At 27.4% G+C, this 21646-nt stretch overlaps 2 protein-coding genes across 2 annotated transcripts; both read right to left on the reverse strand.

Moving 5' to 3' along the window:
• Positions 1-1968: 1968 nt before the first annotated feature.
• Positions 1969-2517, reverse strand: LOC122501851 (chromatin-remodeling ATPase INO80-like). The gene has a single exon (XM_043611614.1). The coding sequence runs from the start codon at positions 2515-2517 to the stop codon at positions 1969-1971; it is 549 nt and encodes a 182-aa protein (XP_043467549.1).
• A 13685-nt stretch (positions 2518-16202) lies between these two features.
• LOC122501817 (histone-lysine N-methyltransferase, H3 lysine-79 specific-like) lies at positions 16203-20432 on the reverse strand. The gene is made up of 7 exons (XM_043611579.1): positions 19744-20432; positions 18931-19131; positions 17569-18222; positions 17218-17301; positions 17052-17137; positions 16745-16973; positions 16203-16628 (listed from the first exon to the last, which is right to left on the reverse strand). The coding sequence occupies exons 1-7, from the start codon at positions 19904-19906 to the stop codon at positions 16234-16236; spliced, it is 1812 nt and encodes a 603-aa protein (XP_043467514.1). The 5' UTR covers positions 19907-20432; the 3' UTR covers positions 16203-16233.
• Positions 20433-21646: the final 1214 nt, after the last annotated feature.

Raw genomic sequence — 21646 nt, forward strand, 5'->3', positions numbered from 1 at the left:
TGGCTGAGTCACTAGGACAATATGCCACGGTCTGGCAGACAGAGGTCTGTGCGATTTTAACTTGCGCCCAAATATCCATTCGAAATGGAACAAAGGGCAAGAGGATTAGTATTTGTGTAGATAGTCAGGCGGCCTTAGGGGCTCTGAAAAATCCTACAATAGAATCAAAACTCGCCTGGGAATGCCGTAACGTAATAGATGAGTTGGGTTTAGCAAATAAACTTTCATTGATTTGGGTACCGGGTCACTCGGGAATCAAGGGTAATGAAAAAGTAGACGTCTTGGCGAAAATCGGTTTCGAGACGGAATTTATATGTAGGTCCTGAACCAGCAGTGGCAATAATGCCGTGCTTGGTTAAGGGAGCCATAGAAAGATGGGGTCAAAAGGAACATGAGAAGTATTAGGCGAACGTTAGGGTGGGAAGGAAAGCGAAAACTCTGTTAGGGCTAGCACTCAACAAGAGGCGAGCGAGCGATCTTCTAAAACTCGATAAGATCAGAGTTAGAACCGTAGTTCGTCTACTTACGGGTGATGGACTATTGAATTACCATCAGCATAAAATAGGCAGACAAGTTTCACCTATGTGCAGACTGTGTGGGGGGAGTAACGAAACTTCGACTCATATATTATCTGAATGCCCAACGCTAGCTAGGATCAGGCTATCTAGTTGGGGTCAAGCAATTATTGACCCTAAGCAGGGTGAGCAACCTATCGATAGAAGAGATACTGGACTTCTAGAGAAGAACAGGACTCTAAGTGGTTGCTATAAACGAGCGAGCTGGAGTCTGGTACATTCGGTTTTATAACTTAGGTGCTTACTTTCCCCTCTTGAGGAAAATCCAGCTCGATCTCGGTTGATAGATTAGATTAGAACTGTCACGCAATATAGTAGAAAATGAGTACTTGCCAACTTCCACTTTTCTAAATTGTTGACAAAGATCCTCTGTAATATTTTCTGGTAATGATCCATCGGTATGACGTTGGGACAATTTAATTGTAATATTAGATTCGAGAGGTTTTAACGCATAATCATCTTTTTCGGATATTCTTTTATATATCTGAGATAGTTTTAGACCAGGCTTTCTAATCCACTTTCGCAATTCCTGCAGATTTCTTTCATTGCTAAACGCACTGTTTTTATCACAAGGACCTAAATTTTGTACATCAGCAACAAATGCAATCCACTGTGAACATTGTATGACAGAAACTGTTCGCCATATAAATCTTCACATAATGAAACATATGTTTTCATACATTCTCTGCAAAAATCGTACATTTCTTGCGGCGTTTCTTCTGAAACAAGAAAACGCATAACAACAAGAAGAATCATTAGATCGTGATAATGATCTTCTTCAAAAACATTTTTTAACACAGGGGGTGCAGTATAAAGCAATGATTGTCGAAATTCTGTTGCTTTAAATTTATGGAATTTACTTAAAAATTCTTGAGGACGTCGATTAAAATCTGGTGGGCAGTACATCTGAAGATCTTTTATTCTAGAATCAAGGATTTTTAATTTCCTAACACTCAGTCGTCGAAATCCAAAATTACCCTCAACTTGTGCCAAAAATACTTTTTTGAAATTACCTAGATAAACAGAATGCATAACTTCAAATGGTACACGCGTTACTAGAGGCAGAAAAGAAGACAAAGGACTTCTACCATGATGTTGATCTTCGTCTAAGATATTTTCATAATCCTCATTTGTACGAACTGTATGTTCAACCCCCGGAAAAACCATTGTTCTTTCAAATTTTGGAGTAAAACACCGACGACCTTCAACTTTACATTTCGAGCAGGCATTTGAAGAATTATGACTCCAGTGATTTAAAACAAACGCACGCGCAGGAGCATCAGCAATAAAGCAATGAAATGTTAATGGAAGACACTGACCTCTTACGATAATTCCTCCTTCTTGTTGAATATCCACAATTTCTTGACAAAATTGTTCAAAAAATTCAAAGGGATTAGATGGTAACTATAGTTGGCGTGTTAACGACAGTTCTTGCATCTTTTGGTAAGGATATTTGATTGAAAGGAAACTCTCGCAAGGTTTTTAATAATATATTTTCTTGACTAAGATTTATATTTGCAGTTAAATACGCATTTTTTAATGCTTTCCTTTGTAAATATACTAAATCAGCTTCTTCTTCGTTCTCCAACACATCTGAATCACTGTCCATTTCAGCAGGATCTTCTACATTCTCTAAATTCTCGTCAAAGTCATCTTCATGCGAGCTTTCACTTTCAGCATCACTAATATCATTATCACTTTTATTATGGTTACCAATAAAATTGTCGTTATCACCAGTATCGGCATCAATATTTTCATTTTCACGTTCACCGCTAAAACTATTTCCATCATTATCACCACTTTCATTAACAATATTTTCTGGGTCCCACTCTAATCTATCAGAATCTTCTTCGATATGTATTATATTTTCGAGAATGTTATTTAACCGCCTTCTTTTCTGTCTCGAACTAAGTTCTTCAAATTTTTTGAATCTTCCAGACATCTTTTTCAAACTCCAAAATATGCAAAATTTTAGTATCAGTAAAAGTCCGGCATGTATTACTGTGAACAATAATCACAATTCAAACAAAAGGGCATAGTTGTAGCGAATATATATATATATAAATTTTTTTTTATATTTATATTTGACGGGTTTCACGTCAAGTGACCCAGGTCCAAATTTGAAATGTTTGGGATCAGGTAAAAAGTTTGCACAAACAGTAGTCCTATTAGATACAATAAAAAATATCAAATATGATTAATTTATTTAAACAAATATAAAAACTGGAGGGGGTCAAAGTTTAAATTTTTGGTCTTACATGGAATATTTTAAAAATTTGTAGTTTCTTTAAAACAAAACGAAAATACGTTTTCTATTTTGGATTTTTCTGCTGTTTTTCAACACTTTCTAATGGTGTAAACAAATGTAGAGAAAAAAAAATTTTTAACCTTGAAAAATTAAATTAAAAAATAAAATTTCATTTTTTTATCAAATGGACAGTTTTTATTTTTAAAAAAAATGTTTATCATAAAGGTGAGGTTTTTTCCTAAAAAAATGTATAGGTCAAAACGTGGGACAAGAACTTTTAACTGGTCAAAATAAACATTTACTTCTGCAATCCACCGCCCCTGCGCGTTGTTGGGCTGTATATTGTTTATAACAATTGAAATAAATTATTTTATGCTTTAGTAATTATCTGGTGGTCATATTGGATGAATTTGAATTGATTTAGATCATGTGCAGCAACGGAATAAGAAAATAAACGTCCTTTTTTAAAAAAGTGTATTAATTTGTTAACTTTGATTAAAAAAAATTATAAATAATTAAAATCCCCAAAATTGTCCTCGAAGGATGTCTTAAGAATTTATTCCCCTTTAATTTAAGACAAAGAACACTCAAATCGGTTCAAAATTGTTAGGTGTAGACATTTTTAAATAGTAAATTGTAAAAAAAATTCCACTGCGGGTCGGTGCACTGCAGAAGTAAATGTTTATTTTGACCAGTTAAAAGTTCTTGTCCCACGTTTTGACCTATACATTTTTTTTAGGAAAAAACCTCACCTTTATAATAAATTTTTTTTTAAAATAAAAACTGTCCATTTGATAAAAAAATGAAATTTTATTTTTTAATTTAATTTTTCAAGGTCAAAAAATTTTTTTTCTCTACATTTGTTTACACTATTAGAAAGTGTTGAAAAACAGCAGAAAAACCCAAAATAGAAAAAGTATTTTCGTTTTGTTTTAAAGAAACTACAAATTTTTTAAATATTCCATGTAAATTTTTGACCTGGGGCACTTGACGTGGAACCCGTCATTTATAAAAAGTATTTTCAGATCTCACAAAGTCTGATGAGGATCTTTTAAAATCTGTTGAAGAATGGGAGAAAAAAATAAATCAGCAAAGAAAAATTAAATTTTGTTAATTGTTAATATATATATTTTAAATAAATAATTCATATCTAATTATATAAAAATATTTCTTTTAATATTAATTTACTTTTCAAATTATTTCATATTTTATTATTTATTATAATTTTTTTAAATTAAATAACATCATTTTTATTACTTATAAACATTTAAATTAATTATAAATTATTTTTATTTAAATAAAGTTATTTTTATTATTTATTAACTTTTTAAATTAATTAATTTATTATATTAAAATTATTTTAATTTTTAATTTTCTTTTTTCAATATAAACTGAATTCAATATAACATCATTTTTATTACTTATAAACATTTAAATTAATTATAATTTATTTTTATTTAAATAAACTTAATTTTTATTATTTATTAACTTTTTAAATTAATTAATTTATTATTTTAAAATTCTTTTAATTTTTAATTTTCTTTTTTCAATATAAATAAAATTCAATATAACATCATTTTTATTATTTATAAACATTTAAATTAATTATAATTTTTTTTATTTAAATAAAGTTATTTTTATTATTTTATTAACTTTTTCAATTAATTAATTTATTATTTTTAAATTCTTTTAATTTTTAATTTTCTTTTTTTAATATAAACAGAATTTATTAAAATTAAAAACATATTTTTAAAAAATGTAACTATTTATTTAATTAATATTCTTTTTTATTTAATCAAATTATATTTTAATTACAACATCTAGAACGATAACATGAATGATGAGAGCATGATGGAATTTGTGTCTGTGATGAGCATGGAGAAATTTGCGTGTGCGATGAACATGATGGAAATTGTGAGTACGATGAACATGATGGAATTGATGTTTGTTGCATGCATTGGTTTGTTGTAAATGGTGCAGAAGGTGAACGTGAATATGGGAAATATCTTGGATATATTTGGCGCGTTGGATTTGGAACTCCTGTGTACAAAATGTCTGCACGGAACTGCGAATTTCGAGGAATATGGAAAGAATTGCCATTCATGTAGAAACCTCCATTTCTTTCCAGCTGTTGTAGTTTTCTAAGAATCCTTAATATGAAACGAGTAGATATGCAAATTAGGTAAAGAGAGACATTCTCATTTATATTGCCTTTAGAGAAAGAGAGAAACCAGAGCCGGCGTTACTGGCGCCGTTACCCAGACGTTACCTTTTGTGTTTCAATTATAAAAGTATATATATATATATTTATATTGACTTTTATCTATAGTTTTCCTTGCGATGAAGAAAGAAAGAAAATATTATTACCTGGGTCCCTCATTTACAAGGACTATTGTTCAAGGGTTCGTATTGTTTGCGGTAATCCTTCGTAGGGTCTAATACAGGTCTAATATTTATATATAATATATATTAGCCTCAGAATCAATCTACGAGTGCAAAAAGGACACTCACGTTTAGGGCCTGATACCTAAATATAAGAACGAATATTTATTTTTAATTTAAAAATCATATCGTAGATTATTTTCCTTGGGACACGTTCTACGTGTCTTCAACGAAAATTAAATTAAAAAATCTTTATAATTCACTGGTAAATTCACTCACTATATTATATGAGTGAATATAAAGTTAAGTAAGTGAATTATTAGTGAATACTTCGTGAATTAGTAAATAGTGATTTAGTGAATAGTAAGTATTAGTGAATATAATCAGTGATAATAAGTGAATAGTAAATAATAATAGAATTACATTAAAATACTGTTTTTTAAATTTTGTCAATCATTAAATAATTAATTGAGTTGTGTTTTGTCTTTGATGTTAATTATTAATAAAGTTAAAAAATTTGTAATAATTTTTTTGATGTTTATCAATAAATTTAAAATTTTGTTACAATTTGGAAATCGTCTGTAATTGGATAAAAGGCAAAATTTGAAATCGGTTATATTGGATAAAAGGAAAAATTGGAAATTAGTTCTATTGGATAAAAACAAAGCTGGAAATTGTTTAAATTGGATGAAATTAAAAATTGGAAATTGATTATATTGGATAAAAACAAAGCTGCAAATTGTTTAAATTTGATAAAAGCAAAGCTGGAAATTAATTAAATTTGATAAAAGGCAAAATTAGAAATTCGTTATATTGGATAAAAACAAAGCTGGAAATTGGTTAAATTGTATAAAAGGAAAAATTGTAAATTATTTATATTGGATAAAAACAAAGCTGGAAATTGGTTAAATTGGATGAAAGGAAAAATTGGAAATTGGTTATATTGGATAAAACAAAGCTGGAAATTGGATAAATTGGATTAAAGGAAAAATTGTAAATTATTTATATTGGATAAAAACAAAGCTGGAAGTTGGTTAAATTGGAGAAAAGGAAAATTGTAAATTGGTTAAATATTGGATAAGAGACAAAAATGGAAATTAGTTAAATTGCATGAAAGACAAAATTGGACATTGATTATATTTGATAAAAGGAAAAATTTGAAAGTTTTGAATAAGGAGAGAATTGTAAATTTGTTGTTATTTTCTAAAAGAGGCAAAATTTGGTAACATTGGATAAAAGGAAATTATAAAATTTATAATTCAATGTATAAAACTTGATGTTAAAATTTTAATGTAATATTACTATTTTTAAGATTATAATTCCTTGATATAAGTTAATTTTATAAAATAAAAGAACAATGTCTAACAAAGGAGAAACTGTTAATTCGACTACTCATGATTTAAGTATTGTTGTCACTGAAGGAGCAATGCTAAATAATGATCATATGTATGAATTTCAAAAGCTATTGGGAAGACAATCAAATTTTTTTTATAATATGAAAAATACTTTGTGTTTACAAACAATTGATTTGATAGTTCCAATCGAGAAAAGTAAGCAGCACATTCAAATACTTTTTAGTGGATCATATAAATCTGGTCATTGGATTTGTACTTATTATGATGGAATGAGCCTTTACATTTTTGATAGTCTTAATAAGAAATGTTTAAATCATGATCAAAGAGATTATTTAATTAGATTATATCCATTTGAACCGCCAGTAGTTTTCACAGCTGTTGATCAACAACCAGAATACAGTCTTTCTTATGGAGTATATGCAATAGCATTTGCAACATCGTTGTTTTTTAATATTCTGCCTTACTCTGTCAATTACTATTATTGTAATATTAGAAATCATTTAATGTTAATGTATGAAAACAATAGTTTATGTAAATTTCCCTCTGTACAACTTTCTAATAGTAGATCTTGCATAGCTGTGTATGACTAAAATTGACTTTTAAATGAAAAAGATATTTAACTTCAGTATGGAGAATCAAACTTTTCTAAAAACTCTATTAAAAAAGAAATTTCTTTTTCGAGAATAATATATGAAATAAATGAAGAAAATATTGCATCAACAACACTTAAACAAAGTAGGGTTGAAATTCAAAAAAGTTATCGTAAGAGGCAAAAATTAAAACGTAAAATTGATAATGAAAATTATTCAGATGAAGCATACACATCCATTTCTTTCCCGAGAATTATAAATAAAATAAAGAAAGAAATATTGCATCAAAAACACTTAAAGAAAGTAGGACTGAAATTCAAAAAAATTATCGGGAGAGGCAAAAATTAAAACGTACAATTGATAACGTAAATTATTAAGTGAAAAACACACTTTAACTAAGAAAAAACTTTAAGTCAAATCCAAAATAGAATATGCTGAGAACCTTAAATTAAAAAATAAAAATGGTGATACAAGTTCTTTGTCAAAAACAAAGAAAACTTGATGTCAAAGAAATTATTGTGAAGCCACAGTGGGCTTGAACCAACCAACTTTAAATAAAAAGTCTTGCGAAATGGTATTAGTATTATTTCCATCGTGAACTCTGTATACATACACTTTAAGAAGAGGTACAAAATCAAATTTCATTTCAATTTCATGAGTGTACAATAGTATTTTGGATCGCATAATCTGAATTTGATGTTAAATTTAAGAATTTCAAAATGGCGAATCCAATATGGCGACCAAAAAAATTAAAAATTGTTTGGATCTACTTGAACCTCAATACTTGAGGGTTTTCGGGGTCATTCAACCTGAATTCAATGTTAGGTTATGAAAATTAGAAATGGCGGATCCAATATGGCGACCAAAAAGTTTAAGAATTGTTTAGATATACTTGAAACTCAATTCTTGGGGGTTTTTGGGATCGCTAAATCTGAATGCAATGTCAATTTTTGAAAATTAGAAATGGTGGATCCAATATGGTAAACAAAATTTTTGAAATAGTATGTGGATTTAATGGTCTCCATTGTTGAAATATTTTTTAACCCTTGGGCGGGAAAGCTAAAAAAATTACGTAAGTGGGTAAGCGGGGTCTATTGGACCCCGCTTTAAAAACGCTTACAAAAACGTAGATCTTTGTATATATTTTGTTTTCTTTTTATTATATTATTAATTTTAATGCATTAAATTTAAAATATAAAAATGATGATTAAGATTTTAAATTTAACGAACTGTTAGATTTGCGCAGTATCCTGGAAAATACACACACCGTTCTGAGTGCAAGGCAGGATTAATTTGTGTAGGCGCAAATTTCTTGAAAGAAAAACACTATTTTGATATTTGTATGTAACACACTTAGTACAATTTTTATCATTATGACATTGCGGGGTCCTCTGGACCCCGATTGCCAGTTCGTGCTGGTAAAATGTTTTAATACCCACGTGACATTATTAACAGTTGGAATATGATAACTGTAAAAATATTCAGATTATTCGATGGTACTTTTAGTCTATTTAAGAGAATTTCTAGGATAAACTCATTTTTTATACGGATTTGGAGAAATTTGAAAAAGAGATACTTGCGGAGACTAATGAACCTCGCTTTCCCGTCCAAAGATTAATCAAAGCAGTTTTAATAGATTAATTATTACAGTGCTATAATGTGTAAATAAGTGTTAATTTTAATTGTAAGTAATGTCATTATTTATATAATCTTATTTGTCTATTTTCTTTTTTAATAAAAGTAATTCTTTCAAATACGGAAATTCGGATTCAGATTCAGCGATACCAAAAGCTCCGAGTAATGAGTATCAAGCAAATCTAAAAATTTTTTAAACTTTTTGGTCGCCATATTGGATCCGCCATTTCTAATTTGCAAAACCTAACATTGAATTCAGATTTAGTGACCCCGAAAACCCTCAAGTATTGAGGTTCAAGAAGATCTAAACAATTTTTAAACTGTTTGGTCGATAAATTAGATTCGACATTTTGAAATTCTTAAATCCAACATCAAATTCAGATTATGCGATCCAAAATACTATTGTACACTCATGAAATTTAAATTAAATTTTGTACTTTTTTTTAAAGTGCTTGTATACAGAGTTCACGATGGAAATACTAAAAATTACTTTTTTCAAAAACGGCCCGATGGATTATTTTAATTTTTATTGCAAAATACTCAGAGAGGTCTCCAGTGTTGGAATCCACAAAAATATCCCATTTCGCAAGACTTTTTATTTACAGTTGGTTCAAGCCCACCGTGGAAGGAGTATTAACCACTTCGGCGACATGGAATTCCAATTGGCGTTCCATGAGTAAGTGGCAGAAGCGGCAAAAGTGCGAAAATGGCGTTCCTACTTGAACTCGATTTCAAAAGTTTGTAGTCAAGTTAAACTTTCCAAAATCAAATATTCTTATTATTTGAGATAAATGAAGACGAATAGGACAAGAAAAAATTATTTTTTCGAGGTGTTAAATAGTTTTATAAGGGTTTTAATGTAACCAATTTTTAATACTTTTTACGAATGGCCTTCCAACATTTACCCAAAATGGTTCACAATATTGGATCCGCCTATTTTTGAATTTTTGAAAATTAATTTAAGATTCATAATCTTAAAAAATATAAAACATTTGGTTTAGTAAACTTAATGTGTTTACAGAGTATAGAAATAAAGTTTAAATAGGAACGCCATTTTCGAATTTTTTTGCCGCTTCTGACACTTACTCATGGAACGCCAATTGGAACGCCATGCCGCCGAAGTGGTTAAAGCATCAAATTCAAAATGAGTTTAATGTTGAAAATTGTCTAGGTCCGATAAATAATTACTGCACACATTGTCAAGCTAAACATTTTAAAGATAAAAAAGTTACTGGTAAAAAAGTTAGTTTTAATGACTGCTGTAGTCATGGAGGTGTTGTGTTAACTTTAATACAATATCCAGATGAATTAAGGCTTTTGTTAGAAGGGTTTAATAAAAAATCAGGTCATTTTAAAAAGAATATAAGGCTGTATAATAATTCTTTTTTTGCATCTTTAAATGCTAATGTAATTAATTTTAATGGCAGAAGAAGAGGACCATTCTGTTACAAAATTCAAGGTCAAATTTACTATCAAATTAATAGTGCTTTATATCCGGATAAAGGTGAGGATCCATGTTTTGGTCAATTATTTATTTATGACCCTGAGGAATTAATCAGATACAGATTAAAAAGTAACGAAAATTTGGATGAAGACGGTTTAAAATCTATAGAAAATATTATGAGAAATTCTAATGCATACACAAAATCTCACATGATGATGTAAGAGCTAATTCAAATAGAAGCTGAATTAGCAAGACAAATAATGAAGAAATTCCTGAGTTACAATTATTGTTTACGTTGAAAAAAAGCTTTGATAAAAATAGATACAATTCTCAAAGTTTTAATGAAGTTGCTGCAATTTTTAATGCAGACTCTGAAGGAGAAATACCAGAATCTTATGAAACGGTTTAAAATAAATCTACAAAGGAATTAAAATTGGTTAGTAATTTAGATCCGAATGTTGAACCATGGATTTATCCCATATTTTATCCACTTGGAAATAAGGGTTATAATATTAATATGATTCGTAGTGATTGTGATTACAGAATTAGAAATCATACTATTTCGAGGTCTGCCTACATTAAATACAAAATTGCTGTAAGAGATAAAGAATTTAATCAATTTTTATATGGAGGTAGATTGTTTAAACAATGGGTTGTTGAAAATGATGTAAAAATAGAAAAAGATAGATTAAGATTTTGTGAAAATAATCAAGCTCAAGTGAGAAGTGAAAGATATAAAGGACTGATGGATTATTTACTCAATCACGTGTTGGAAAATGATGTACACGTGTGAAAAACGCTTATATTGCCTTCTACTTTTATAGGCTCACCTCGCAATATGATGCAACAATATCAGGATTCGATGGCTATTGTTGCTCGTCATGGTAGACCAGATTTATTTATCACAATGACGTGTAATCCAAATTGGAAAGAGATACAGGAAAATTTATTCCTCCATCAAACTGCTGCTGATAGACCTGATATAGTAACTAGGGTTTTCGCATTAAAAGTTAAACATCTACTTAAACCTATTGTTGATAACAAATTATTTGGAAAAGTCAAATCTTATGTTTATGTTATTGAATTTCAAAAGCGAGGATTTCCACACATTCATTTGTTAGTTATATTGAAAGATAATTCTAAAATATTAACAGTTAAAAGTGTTAATCGTTATATTTCTGCAGAAATTCCTGATGAAAATATGATTCCCATTTTACATAAAATTATCATGCAAAATAATATTCAACAAAGAATTCGTAAAGTAAAAGTATAGGGAAGAATGTATTCAGTTAATTCACATCAATTGGAGTTATTTCATCTTAGATTATTGTTGCTTACAGTAAAAGGAGCAACTTCTTTTGAAAGTTTGAGAACAGTTAATGGAGTTGTTCATGAATCTTTTACAACTGCTTGTTTGGCATTAGGACTTGTAGAAGATGATAGTGAGTGGATTAGGACAATCGAAGAAGCTGCATTATGGATGATGCCTCATTCACTTCGCCAATTATTTACAAGAATTTTAATTCAATGTCATCTTGTACATCCGGATAAACTATATATGGGAACAATTTAAGGGTCAAATGTCAGAAGATTATTAAAAAATAAACGACATTGAAGCTGAACAAAGGGCTTGTAGAAATATTTAAACAATGTTATTTAACGAAGGATATAATTTAACTAACTTTCAGGGGTTATTAGATATACAAGATGAAATTTTTACTGAACAAGTTAATAATATAAATATTGCAGAACATATTAACGTAGAAGAACAGAATTATGCTAAATAAAATGTAAAACAAAAAATTGTAGTTGATTATGTACTTTATCCCCTAAAGGATTCTTCTTTTGATGGTTCTATGTTAATTGTTAAGAAGTAAAGGAATAAATGTTTGCAACATGGCATTTACAGGTATAGCTGCGACTCTGCTTCCTAATGGAAAAACTGTTCATAAAATTTTAGGCTTACCCGTTCCATTATACAGTGATTTATCTTCAAACATTAATGTTCAATCTTTAGAAGGCCTCTTTTTAAAAAATATAGATGTTTTTATTTGGGATGAAGCACCAATGGCTCCAAAATATGCTTTAGAAATTATGGATTATCTATTCCAACGAACCTTTTGGTGGTAAAATTGTAATTCTAGGCGGAGATTTTCGACAAAATTTACCAATTAAAGAACGGGGTACTAAATCAGAAATAGTAAATTTATCAATAAAAAATAATAAACTAAAGAAATATTTTTAAAAATACACATCAACAGATAATATGAGAGCTTTACCACAAGAAACGGAATTTGTAGATTTTTTACTTAAAGTTGTCAATGGTGAATTAAATGATGTTTTATTACCAGAACATATTATTAAAAAAGGGATTAGGTACACAAAATTTAAAATAAAATTTAATTCTTTAAAGATAAAATGTTTTTAATAACTATGTGTGTATCTTTAGAGTAATATTAGAAACTTTTCGGTGTAAAAACATTTTCATTTTTAATAGCAGAAAGAAAAGGGGCGTGCGTAGCGCGCAAAAATAGTGACTAGTATATATAATTTGATTTAATAATAATAATAAAAATTTATTTCATTAATATATCAAAAACAATTTATGTTTATTAAATAAACCCTAACTAAAAAAATTAAATTTAAAAAATTATAATAAATATATAATAAATAAATGTAAATAAATAATTTAAAAAATCAATTTTTATTTTATCATACAATGAATATATAATAAATAATATAATATTTCGTATTAGTATTAAATATTCGTTTTTTATATCACTATTTTTTAATTTATATACCTTCTATTTTCTCTTTGTTTTATTCTTCTTCTCAAATTCTTATTTCTATTTTTCCTTTCCTTTTTCTTTTCATTTTCATCTTTTTTTTCTTCATTTTTTTTGAAAAATAGATTTTTCAGAAATCCGAAAACTAAAATTGAAAATTTTTCTTAACATTAAAATTGATTTTTATATAAAAAACCACTAAATAAAATGTATCATTATATTAAACACGATTATTTATTATATTTAATTTAAACTAAATTTACCCATGTTGATCCTTTCAGTTTCAAACAAATCTAAACTGACAATTAGTTGTCAATTAAAAGTTACACATAAAACAATTGATTTTATTTTTCAAATGTTTGAATTCCTTTCTTTTTATCTTTCATATTATTTGATTTCTGTGTTAGAATTTATTTTTCAAAAAAGAGTTAATCTTTAAAATATTTATTAAAAAAAAAAAAAATTCTAAACGAAAAATTTATTTATTTATTTATAACTTTACTAATTTAATGACTAAGTTTCATTAAAAAAATTAACGCTATGCAAAATTCAAAGTTGATTGCAATAAATAAAAAAGTAAAAAATTTTCGAATTTTTGAAAAAATGACATAACTTTTGTCTATATTAATATTTTTTAATCTACTATCGCTAGGATTTTAAGTTAGGCTAATGCCTAAAAGACTGCCAAGTTTCACTTCAAACGATCGAACCGTTTTTCCGTGATTCGCAGTCGAAAATTTGCGGACATACATACACACATACACACATATACACATACACACATAATTTTCTTAATAGTATTTTCGCATTCCTTAGAGTGTAAAAAGAAGGAATATAATAGAAATTTTGAATTCTATGCAATGTACAGACAAAAGTCTGATTTTATTAATGAGGATATGTTTTGTGATTAGTGATAAAATAAATAAATATTGAATTTTATTGTGAACTGAATGTATTTTGTCAGTTGTGAAATTTACAAGTATTTAATTTTTATATTTGCAAGTAATAAATAATATTGTATATATATATATAAAGGTACTTGCTCAGCTCGCTGCTATCTGCGCTGGCAGCTGAGATTCTACGAGAGTAAGGGCGTAAGAAAATTCAAATTAATGCTTTTTCACTCTTATGGAGCGTTCAGACCTTTGCAGCCTGGCCGTCTGTCTGCAGGTTGCCATGGTAACGTACAAGAGTAAGAGAGTCAGGAAATTCAAATTTATTACACCTTCTTCCTTACTCTTATTTCTTTTGGCTGTGCAGGCAGACAGCCTGCAGAGGTCTGAATGCTCCTTTATTCTCATTGAACTTTGTCCTTGAGTCGAACTTTTAGACCTGCTTACCTCCTGGTAAGTATAATTTAACCCTAACCTGCACCTAACAAACCCTTGGTGTTTTTTTCCTCCTGCGTAAGTTCTATTTAACTCTGACAACTCCTTTTCAAGTCCTAATTGAACCTAAAACCCTGTATTGCTTCTACCACATTCTTACGCAATAGGAAATGTTACGCGCGGTACAAGATATTCAACTTATTATTGTTTTGCAAATTACAAAATTTTTTATTTTGAAAATTTCACGAAAGAATTCAATTATTTTCTAAAATTTTAATAAATCCTTCGAAAAAATTCAATTATTTTTATAAATAGTAAAATTCTTCCGAAGAATTCAATTAATTTTATAAATAGTAAAATTCTTTGCAGGAATTCCATTATTTTTAAAACAATTTTAATTGAATTCCTTAGATGAATTCAAATATTTTAAAATATTTTCATAAATTGCAATTATTTTCTTAAACTTTAATAAATTCTTCGAAATAATTCAACTATTTTTATAAATACTAAAACTCTTTGCAAGAATTAAATAATTATTAACCCAATTAAAATAAAATTAAACGAAAGAATTTAATTATTTTCAAAAATTCCCATAAAATTTAGTTTCAACAAGAATTTAAATTTTTTGAAAAACAATTTAATTATTCTCAAAATATTTTTAAAAAATTCTATATAAGAATTAAATTACTAGCTCAATACAATTTTTGAATATATTCGTCAAAAGAATTGAAATAATTCTATTATTTTCGAAAAGTAATTAAAATTCTTATGATGAATTCAATTATTTTGAATATACTTAATTTTAATAAAATTCTTTAATCACACAAATTTATTTTTAAACTAAAAATCTTTTTTTTAAACGTATTAATGAAAGTTTAATTTTCAGATTAAATTTTATGGATTTACACAAGAAGGAGCAAAATCTGGTGATTTATGCGCATTTGGAACAACATCGCCGTATTCCTGATTTAAAAAACGAGTACATTATTTCGGAAAATAAAAGAGTTTTTAAATCAACCCGCGTGGAAATAGAAAGTATGGGATAACTATGGATGAAGTTTTTTTAAGATTTCACCCAAGATTAATGTGCAGTGGCTCAACTATGGGTTTTGTCCAAATCCCATAGTTAAAGTTTGGCTGTCTATAAGTCCAACATTCGATGAAATTTCGCCGCAAGTTGTGCCATACTATGAGTCAAGAATGAAACAGTCGATGGAATTTCGCCGCTACTTGTGCCAAACTATGGGCAAAGTATGGGACTTTTTAAAATCACGTAATTTAATTGCGCAATTTAATTCAACTACAGATTAAACTGCATTTTTTTTAGACTTTCTTAATTTAATATGCGATTATAATATAAAAAAGAAAAAAGAGAGAAAAGAAAAGTTGAGAAAATAATATTTTCCACAATATTTGGTTTTTCAAATATCTATAATTTTGTAATTTCTGATCGAATTTAGTTTATAAATAGGAAAATCGAAGTTATGAGACTTTTAAAGTTACTCCTACATTTTTAAACAATTTTAAAAAGCCTTATTTTTTAAAAAGCTATGGTCAAAAACTTTTTTTTAAATTGAAATTGCAAAAAATATAGGTAAACTTTATGAATTGGAATAAAAATACTTTTATTTCATGTCTCCGAGAAGATCTAAAATTTAAAAGAAATTGAAGCCTGTCTTTAAATTTAAAAATTAAATAATACAATTTGGTAGTATTTAAATTATTAAATTAATTATTTTATTTAATATTAATATTAAATTAATATGGCTTAATATTAAATAGAAGAGAACGTTAATATAAGTATAGATTCAAGTGGTTTCTAGGTAGAACAAGCACTTTTTAAATAGTCTTTTAGCTATTTAAAAAAAGTAATGAAAATTGTAATGTAATTTAAAAAAATTTTGTTTTTTTCTTCTTTGGCTCTTCAAGATTTTTTCCATGTTCACTTTCATGCTCACTGTCATCCTCTTCATTCTCAGTATTCTTATCAAGTTCACTTTCTGATTCTTCTTCGCTATCGTTATCATCATTAGTAGTCTCGGAATGTTCACCATTCTCTGCAAAACTATTGTCGTCTTCATTCACTTCATCTTCGCTATTTTTTTCACGGTGACTATCTTTTTCATTTGTTTTTTTATTTATATCTTTTTCATTATCATTAACCTTTTCTATTTCTGAATGATCTTTTTTTCCACCTTTAGGATTTCTCAAAGTTCCACATTGATAATTTAAGACAGATCTAAATTCCACCTCAGTAAAATGTTTGTTTCTAACGTGCACATATTCTAAAATTTAAATATTATAATATTGAAAATTACAAAAAATTCTTGTTGTATTTACAAAAATGATTTAAAATTTCCTCTATAACTTATAAAAATCTATATTATATGAATATACTAACTATAGACATTAGCTCTTATATTTTCGGGAATTCCATTTCCTGTTTTTCCGAGCGCTGTCATAGTTTTTAATTTTTCAGGTCCTACTAATTCCAACATTAATTGACGAGTTAATTCCCTTGGCTTATGTCTATATCGCTTCATTAAAAACAGTTTATTTTCATTTATAAGGATATCCGATCCTTCAAACAATGGCGTCATATTAGATGTCTTTAAGGAATTTTCCATTATCTGTTATAACCAAATAAGTTAATTATAACGAAAACATATTTTAAAATATAGAATACAAATTTTAAATGCAGTACTCACAGAAGATATTACTTCACCATTTTGATTTAAGGACATTTTAGTAAATTTTAATAGTATCTCACAAAAATTGATAACTTCTGGTGTAACTAAAAAAAATTCCGAAAAATTATTATTATGCGCTAAATTTAAATCTTTAAATAATTTAAAATAATTCATTTTTTCTTACTTTTTGCTTTCAGTTCATCGAAGAGCAAATTAATTGATTTCTCATGTTGTGTGGTATTATTTTGAGAATCTTCGTTTGTATTACCTAATATATTAAATTTTTTTGTCATTATTTTAAATTAATTAATTTTTCAAATATTTCACTAATAAAATAATTTCAATAATAAAAATATTTTAAATAATGTGATTAGATAAATTAAAGAAATAAATGATTTAATAGTATAGATTATAAATAAAGATAAATAGCTTAAATCACTCTTTAACAAATTTAAAACTGAGTATAATTCTATAAAAGAATAATTCTTTGGTTTTCCAAACACTATAAAATATGTAATTTTTTAATGTAAATTACCGGAATTTGATAGCTGTTCGGAAGTTGTAGATGATTCGGAAGAAAATTTTGACTTTGTAGACTTTTTGGAGTTTGATGCTAAATTTAAAGTTGCATGTAATTTGGAAGTTGAGGACAATTTTGACGTTAAAGGTGGTGTAGAAGTTAAAACTAATTTTGTTTTTTGGGGCAATTTGAAGCTTAATGACGATTTTGAATTTGAAGTCGATTTGAAAGTTGAATTTAATGCGGAAATTGAGGTCAATTTCGATGTTAAATTAAATTCAGTAGTTGAAGGCGATTCAGTAGTTGAAGGCGATTCAGTGGTTGAAGGCGATTCAATAGTTGAAGGCGATTCAGTAGTTGAAGACGATTCAATAATTGAAGGCGATTCAATAGTAAAAGGTGATTCAGTTGATGAAGGCGATTCAGAAGTTGAAGGTGATTTGGAAGTTGAACGTAACACAGAAGTTGTAGGCAATATCGATGTTGAAGGAGATTCTACAATTGAGAACATTTTGGAGATTTGTTTTTCATCAGTCTTATTCATCTTAACATTCTTTTTTCTCTTCAGTGCTAAATGAGCTTCGTCCCTTTTCATTTGATTTTCTAATTCTAATTTTTCTTTATTCTTCACACTCACACTTTTATTAGCGGTTTTCTTATCTGCATCCTCTGTAAAATTTTGAAAGATTTAATATAATTCTTCCACAAAGATTTTATATATCTATAAATTGGATAAAAGTTAAAAGAAAATAATATATTTAACAACCGCAAATTAATGAAAAATTAGAAATTTCTTTTTGTATAATTTTATTCGTTTGGGCTCTCATTCTCTTTTTCAGTGCTAAATGAACCTTGTCACTTTCACATTGACTTTTTAATTTTTTATCATTAATTTTTGTTATTTCTTCAGCTTTTGTTTGTTTACTATATTTTATATTATTGACACCATCACTTTGAACATCATTTATACAATCAAAATTAGTAGTTTCATCATGTTTATTATCTATACAAAATATATGGAAATAGTAGTAAAGATATAATATAAAAATTCTGAAAAATGTCATTTACAATTTACAATTTACTTTTAAAAAATTAAATATTCTCTAAAATTTTAATTACTTTTATTTTCGTGGAAATGTAAAAAAATTAAAATTTTAAATTTACATTAAAATTAAAAAATGTAAGTGTACATATTTAGAAAAAGTATTAAATTTAATTAACATTTAACTATTAAGTGAATATTGTTACTTCTATTTGTTTTCATTAATTTGCAAATTCTTATTTGCAAATGCATCGTTAAATTTATATTCCAATTTATTTAAAAATCCTTTTAGAAACACATAGAGTTAAAACATATTTATGTATTATTTAATTTACCACAAATTGGGTGCAGTGATGAAATTTTTTTTTCTAAAACTGATTTTGTTTGCTCTCTCATCTTCGTTTTTAATTTTAATTGAGCCTTCTCCTTCGTGGATTGAGTTTTTACTTTTCTGACATTTCTATTTTTCTTCTGTTCAGTCGTGGTCCCGTCTCTATTTACATTTCTGCTCATTTTTTCTAAAAAGTCTTTTGACTCTAAAATAGGTACATGAAAATTATAAATATTTTATTTACAAAATTAAAAACTCTATTTAAAATTATGTATTATTTTTTTCTACAGACTGTAGAAATAAGTAAGAGTGTTGCTATTATTTTTATAAGAATAATAATAATATTAATAATAATAATAATAAATTAAGAAAAATGTATATATATATGCTCCCGCAATGGGTAAAAAAGCCAAAAGAAGTAACGATAATGGAGAAAACTAAGATCGCAAAATAAATAAATGAGGGAGAAATATTTAAAAAATTAATAAAAAAAAGTTAAACTAAAAAGTAAATTGCAAATTATAAATGAAATTTTGCAGAAGTGAATAAAAAAAAAATAATAATAATAATAATAATAATAATAATAATAATAATAATAATAAAATAATAATAATATTAATAGAAATATTAACAATAATAATAATGAAATAATCATAATATTAATAAAAATATTAACAATAATAATAATAACAACAATGATAATAATACATTATTTGTAAATAATATAAAAATATATTATAAAATAACAGTAATAAGTTTTTTATAAAAAATAATATTATTTTAGTGACAATTGTAAATAAACATTATTATTGTTTACCACTCCTTTGAAGAAGAGTTGCTTTAAAAACTCCTTTTTTCGGATAGTCAATATCAAATATTTCTCCCTCATTTATTTCTTTTGCGCTTTCAGTTTCCTCCATTACTGTCACTTCATTTGGCTTTTTTACCCATTGCACGAGCATATACATTTTTGTTTCCATTATGTCAAAGTGAAGCTGCCTATATTTCAATGCTGTCAAATCTCGTTCACGAAACTTCGTTGTCAAGGGCAACGTAACATATAGACTTACATATGTTTTTTAAAAATCAAACTGCCTTTGTTTCGCCGCTAATTTCATCAAGTCAATGTCAAATTAAATCGAATCGAATTTTTTTGAAATTTCAATTTGCATTAATAAAGTCAATTTGTAATCTTTTGCTTTAAAATGCCACGAGTTCGAGATTTTGAATTATTTAGCAGAAAAACGCAATTGCGAATTGCCAACGATTTAACCGAAGATTCAGATTTTTCAGATTTTTCTAATTCAGTAAGTGTATGTAAAATTTTGAGAGCCAAATCCATGTTTTCCTGTTTTTAGAAATTAAGCGGTGATTTTTTATATTTAGACTGATGGTATTGGAGATAATGAAGCCTCAATAAGCGATAATTCTAATGTGAATATTCATAGTGACGAAAGCGAGATAACTGACGAAGGTATAAGATATATAGAAAACATTTTGATTATTCTATTAATTTTTATGAAACCAACGTTTGTTCGACGAAAAATATAATACGTAACAATTTCAATTTCCCCGCCTCAGATCCAATTTTTTTTTTCACTTTTACAAAAAATACTAATGTCCGGAATTATTAGAAATTATTTTCAAGTGGAACCAGGTCGGGGAGGGCAACGATTTTTACATTCTTTTCATCACGGATTTTTCGAAAATTCAGAAATTTCAAAACAATTTCTATTTCGCCACCTCAGATCCAATTTTTTTTCCACATTTATTAAAAATACTAATGTCAGGAATCATAAGAAATTATTTTCAAGTGGAACCAGGTCGGGGAGGGCAATGATTTTGATTTTTTGTCACGGATTTTTCGAAAATTTAGAAATTTTGAAACAATTTCTATTTCCCCACCTCAGAACCAATTTTTTTTCCACATTTATTATAGATACTAATATTACAAGTCATTAGAAATTATTTTCAAGTGGAACAAGGTCGGGGAGGGCAACGATTTTGACATTTTTGTTGTCACTGATTTTTCGAAAATTCAGAAATTTCGAAACAATTTCTATTTCCCCGCCTCAGATCCAATTTTTTTTTTCACTTTTACAAAAAATACTAATGTCCGGAATTATTAGAAATTATTTTCAAGTGGAACCAGGTCGGGGAGGGCAACGATTTTTACATTCTTTTCATCACGGATTTTTCGAAAATTCAGAAATTTCAAAACAATTTCTATTTCGCCACCTCAGATCCAATTTTTTTTCCACATTTATTAAAAATACTAATGTCAGGAATCATAAGAAATTATTTTCAAGTGGAACCAGGTCGGGGAGGGCAATGATTTTGATTTTTTGTCACGGATTTTTCGAAAATTTAGAAATTTTGAAACAATTTCTATTTCCCCGCCTCAGAACCAATTTTTTTTCCACATTTATTATAGATACTAATATTACAAGTCATTAGAAATTATTTTCAAGTGGAACAAGGTCGGGGAGGGCAACGATTTTGACATTTTTGTTGTCACTGATTTTTCGAAAATTCAGAAATTTCGAAACAATTTCTATTTCCCCGCCTCAGATCCAATTTTTTTTCTACATTTATTAAAAATACTAATGTCAGGAATCATAAGAAATTATTTTCAACTGGAACCAGGTCGGGGAGGGCAATGATTTTGATTTTTTGTCGCGGATTTTTCGAAAAATCCGTGCCAAAAATCAAAATCGTTG

This window comes from Leptopilina heterotoma, unplaced genomic scaffold (genome assembly GCF_015476425.1).
Source record: "Leptopilina heterotoma isolate Lh14 unplaced genomic scaffold, ASM1547642v1 Lhet_217, whole genome shotgun sequence".
NCBI lineage: Eukaryota > Metazoa > Arthropoda > Insecta > Hymenoptera > Figitidae > Leptopilina > Leptopilina heterotoma.

What these genes read in the sequence shown, in the direction of transcription:
- LOC122501851 (XM_043611614.1), bottom strand. Translation starts at nt 2,517, where the DNA reads ATGTCTGGAAGATTCAAAAAATTTGAAGAACTTAGTTCGAGACAGAAA.
- LOC122501817 (XM_043611579.1), bottom strand. Translation starts at nt 19,906, where the DNA reads ATGGAAACAAAAATGTATATGCTCGTGCAATGGGTAAAAAAGCCAAAT. An exon ending in CGAACAGCTATCAAATTCCG is followed by an intron (nt 17,302 to 17,568) that starts GTAATTTACATT and finishes TTAATATATTAG; the next exon opens with GTAATACAAACGAAGATTCT. An exon ending in ATGGTGAAGTAATATCTTCT is followed by an intron (nt 16,974 to 17,051) that starts GTGAGTACTGCA and finishes TGGTTATAACAG; the next exon opens with ATAATGGAAAATTCCTTAAA.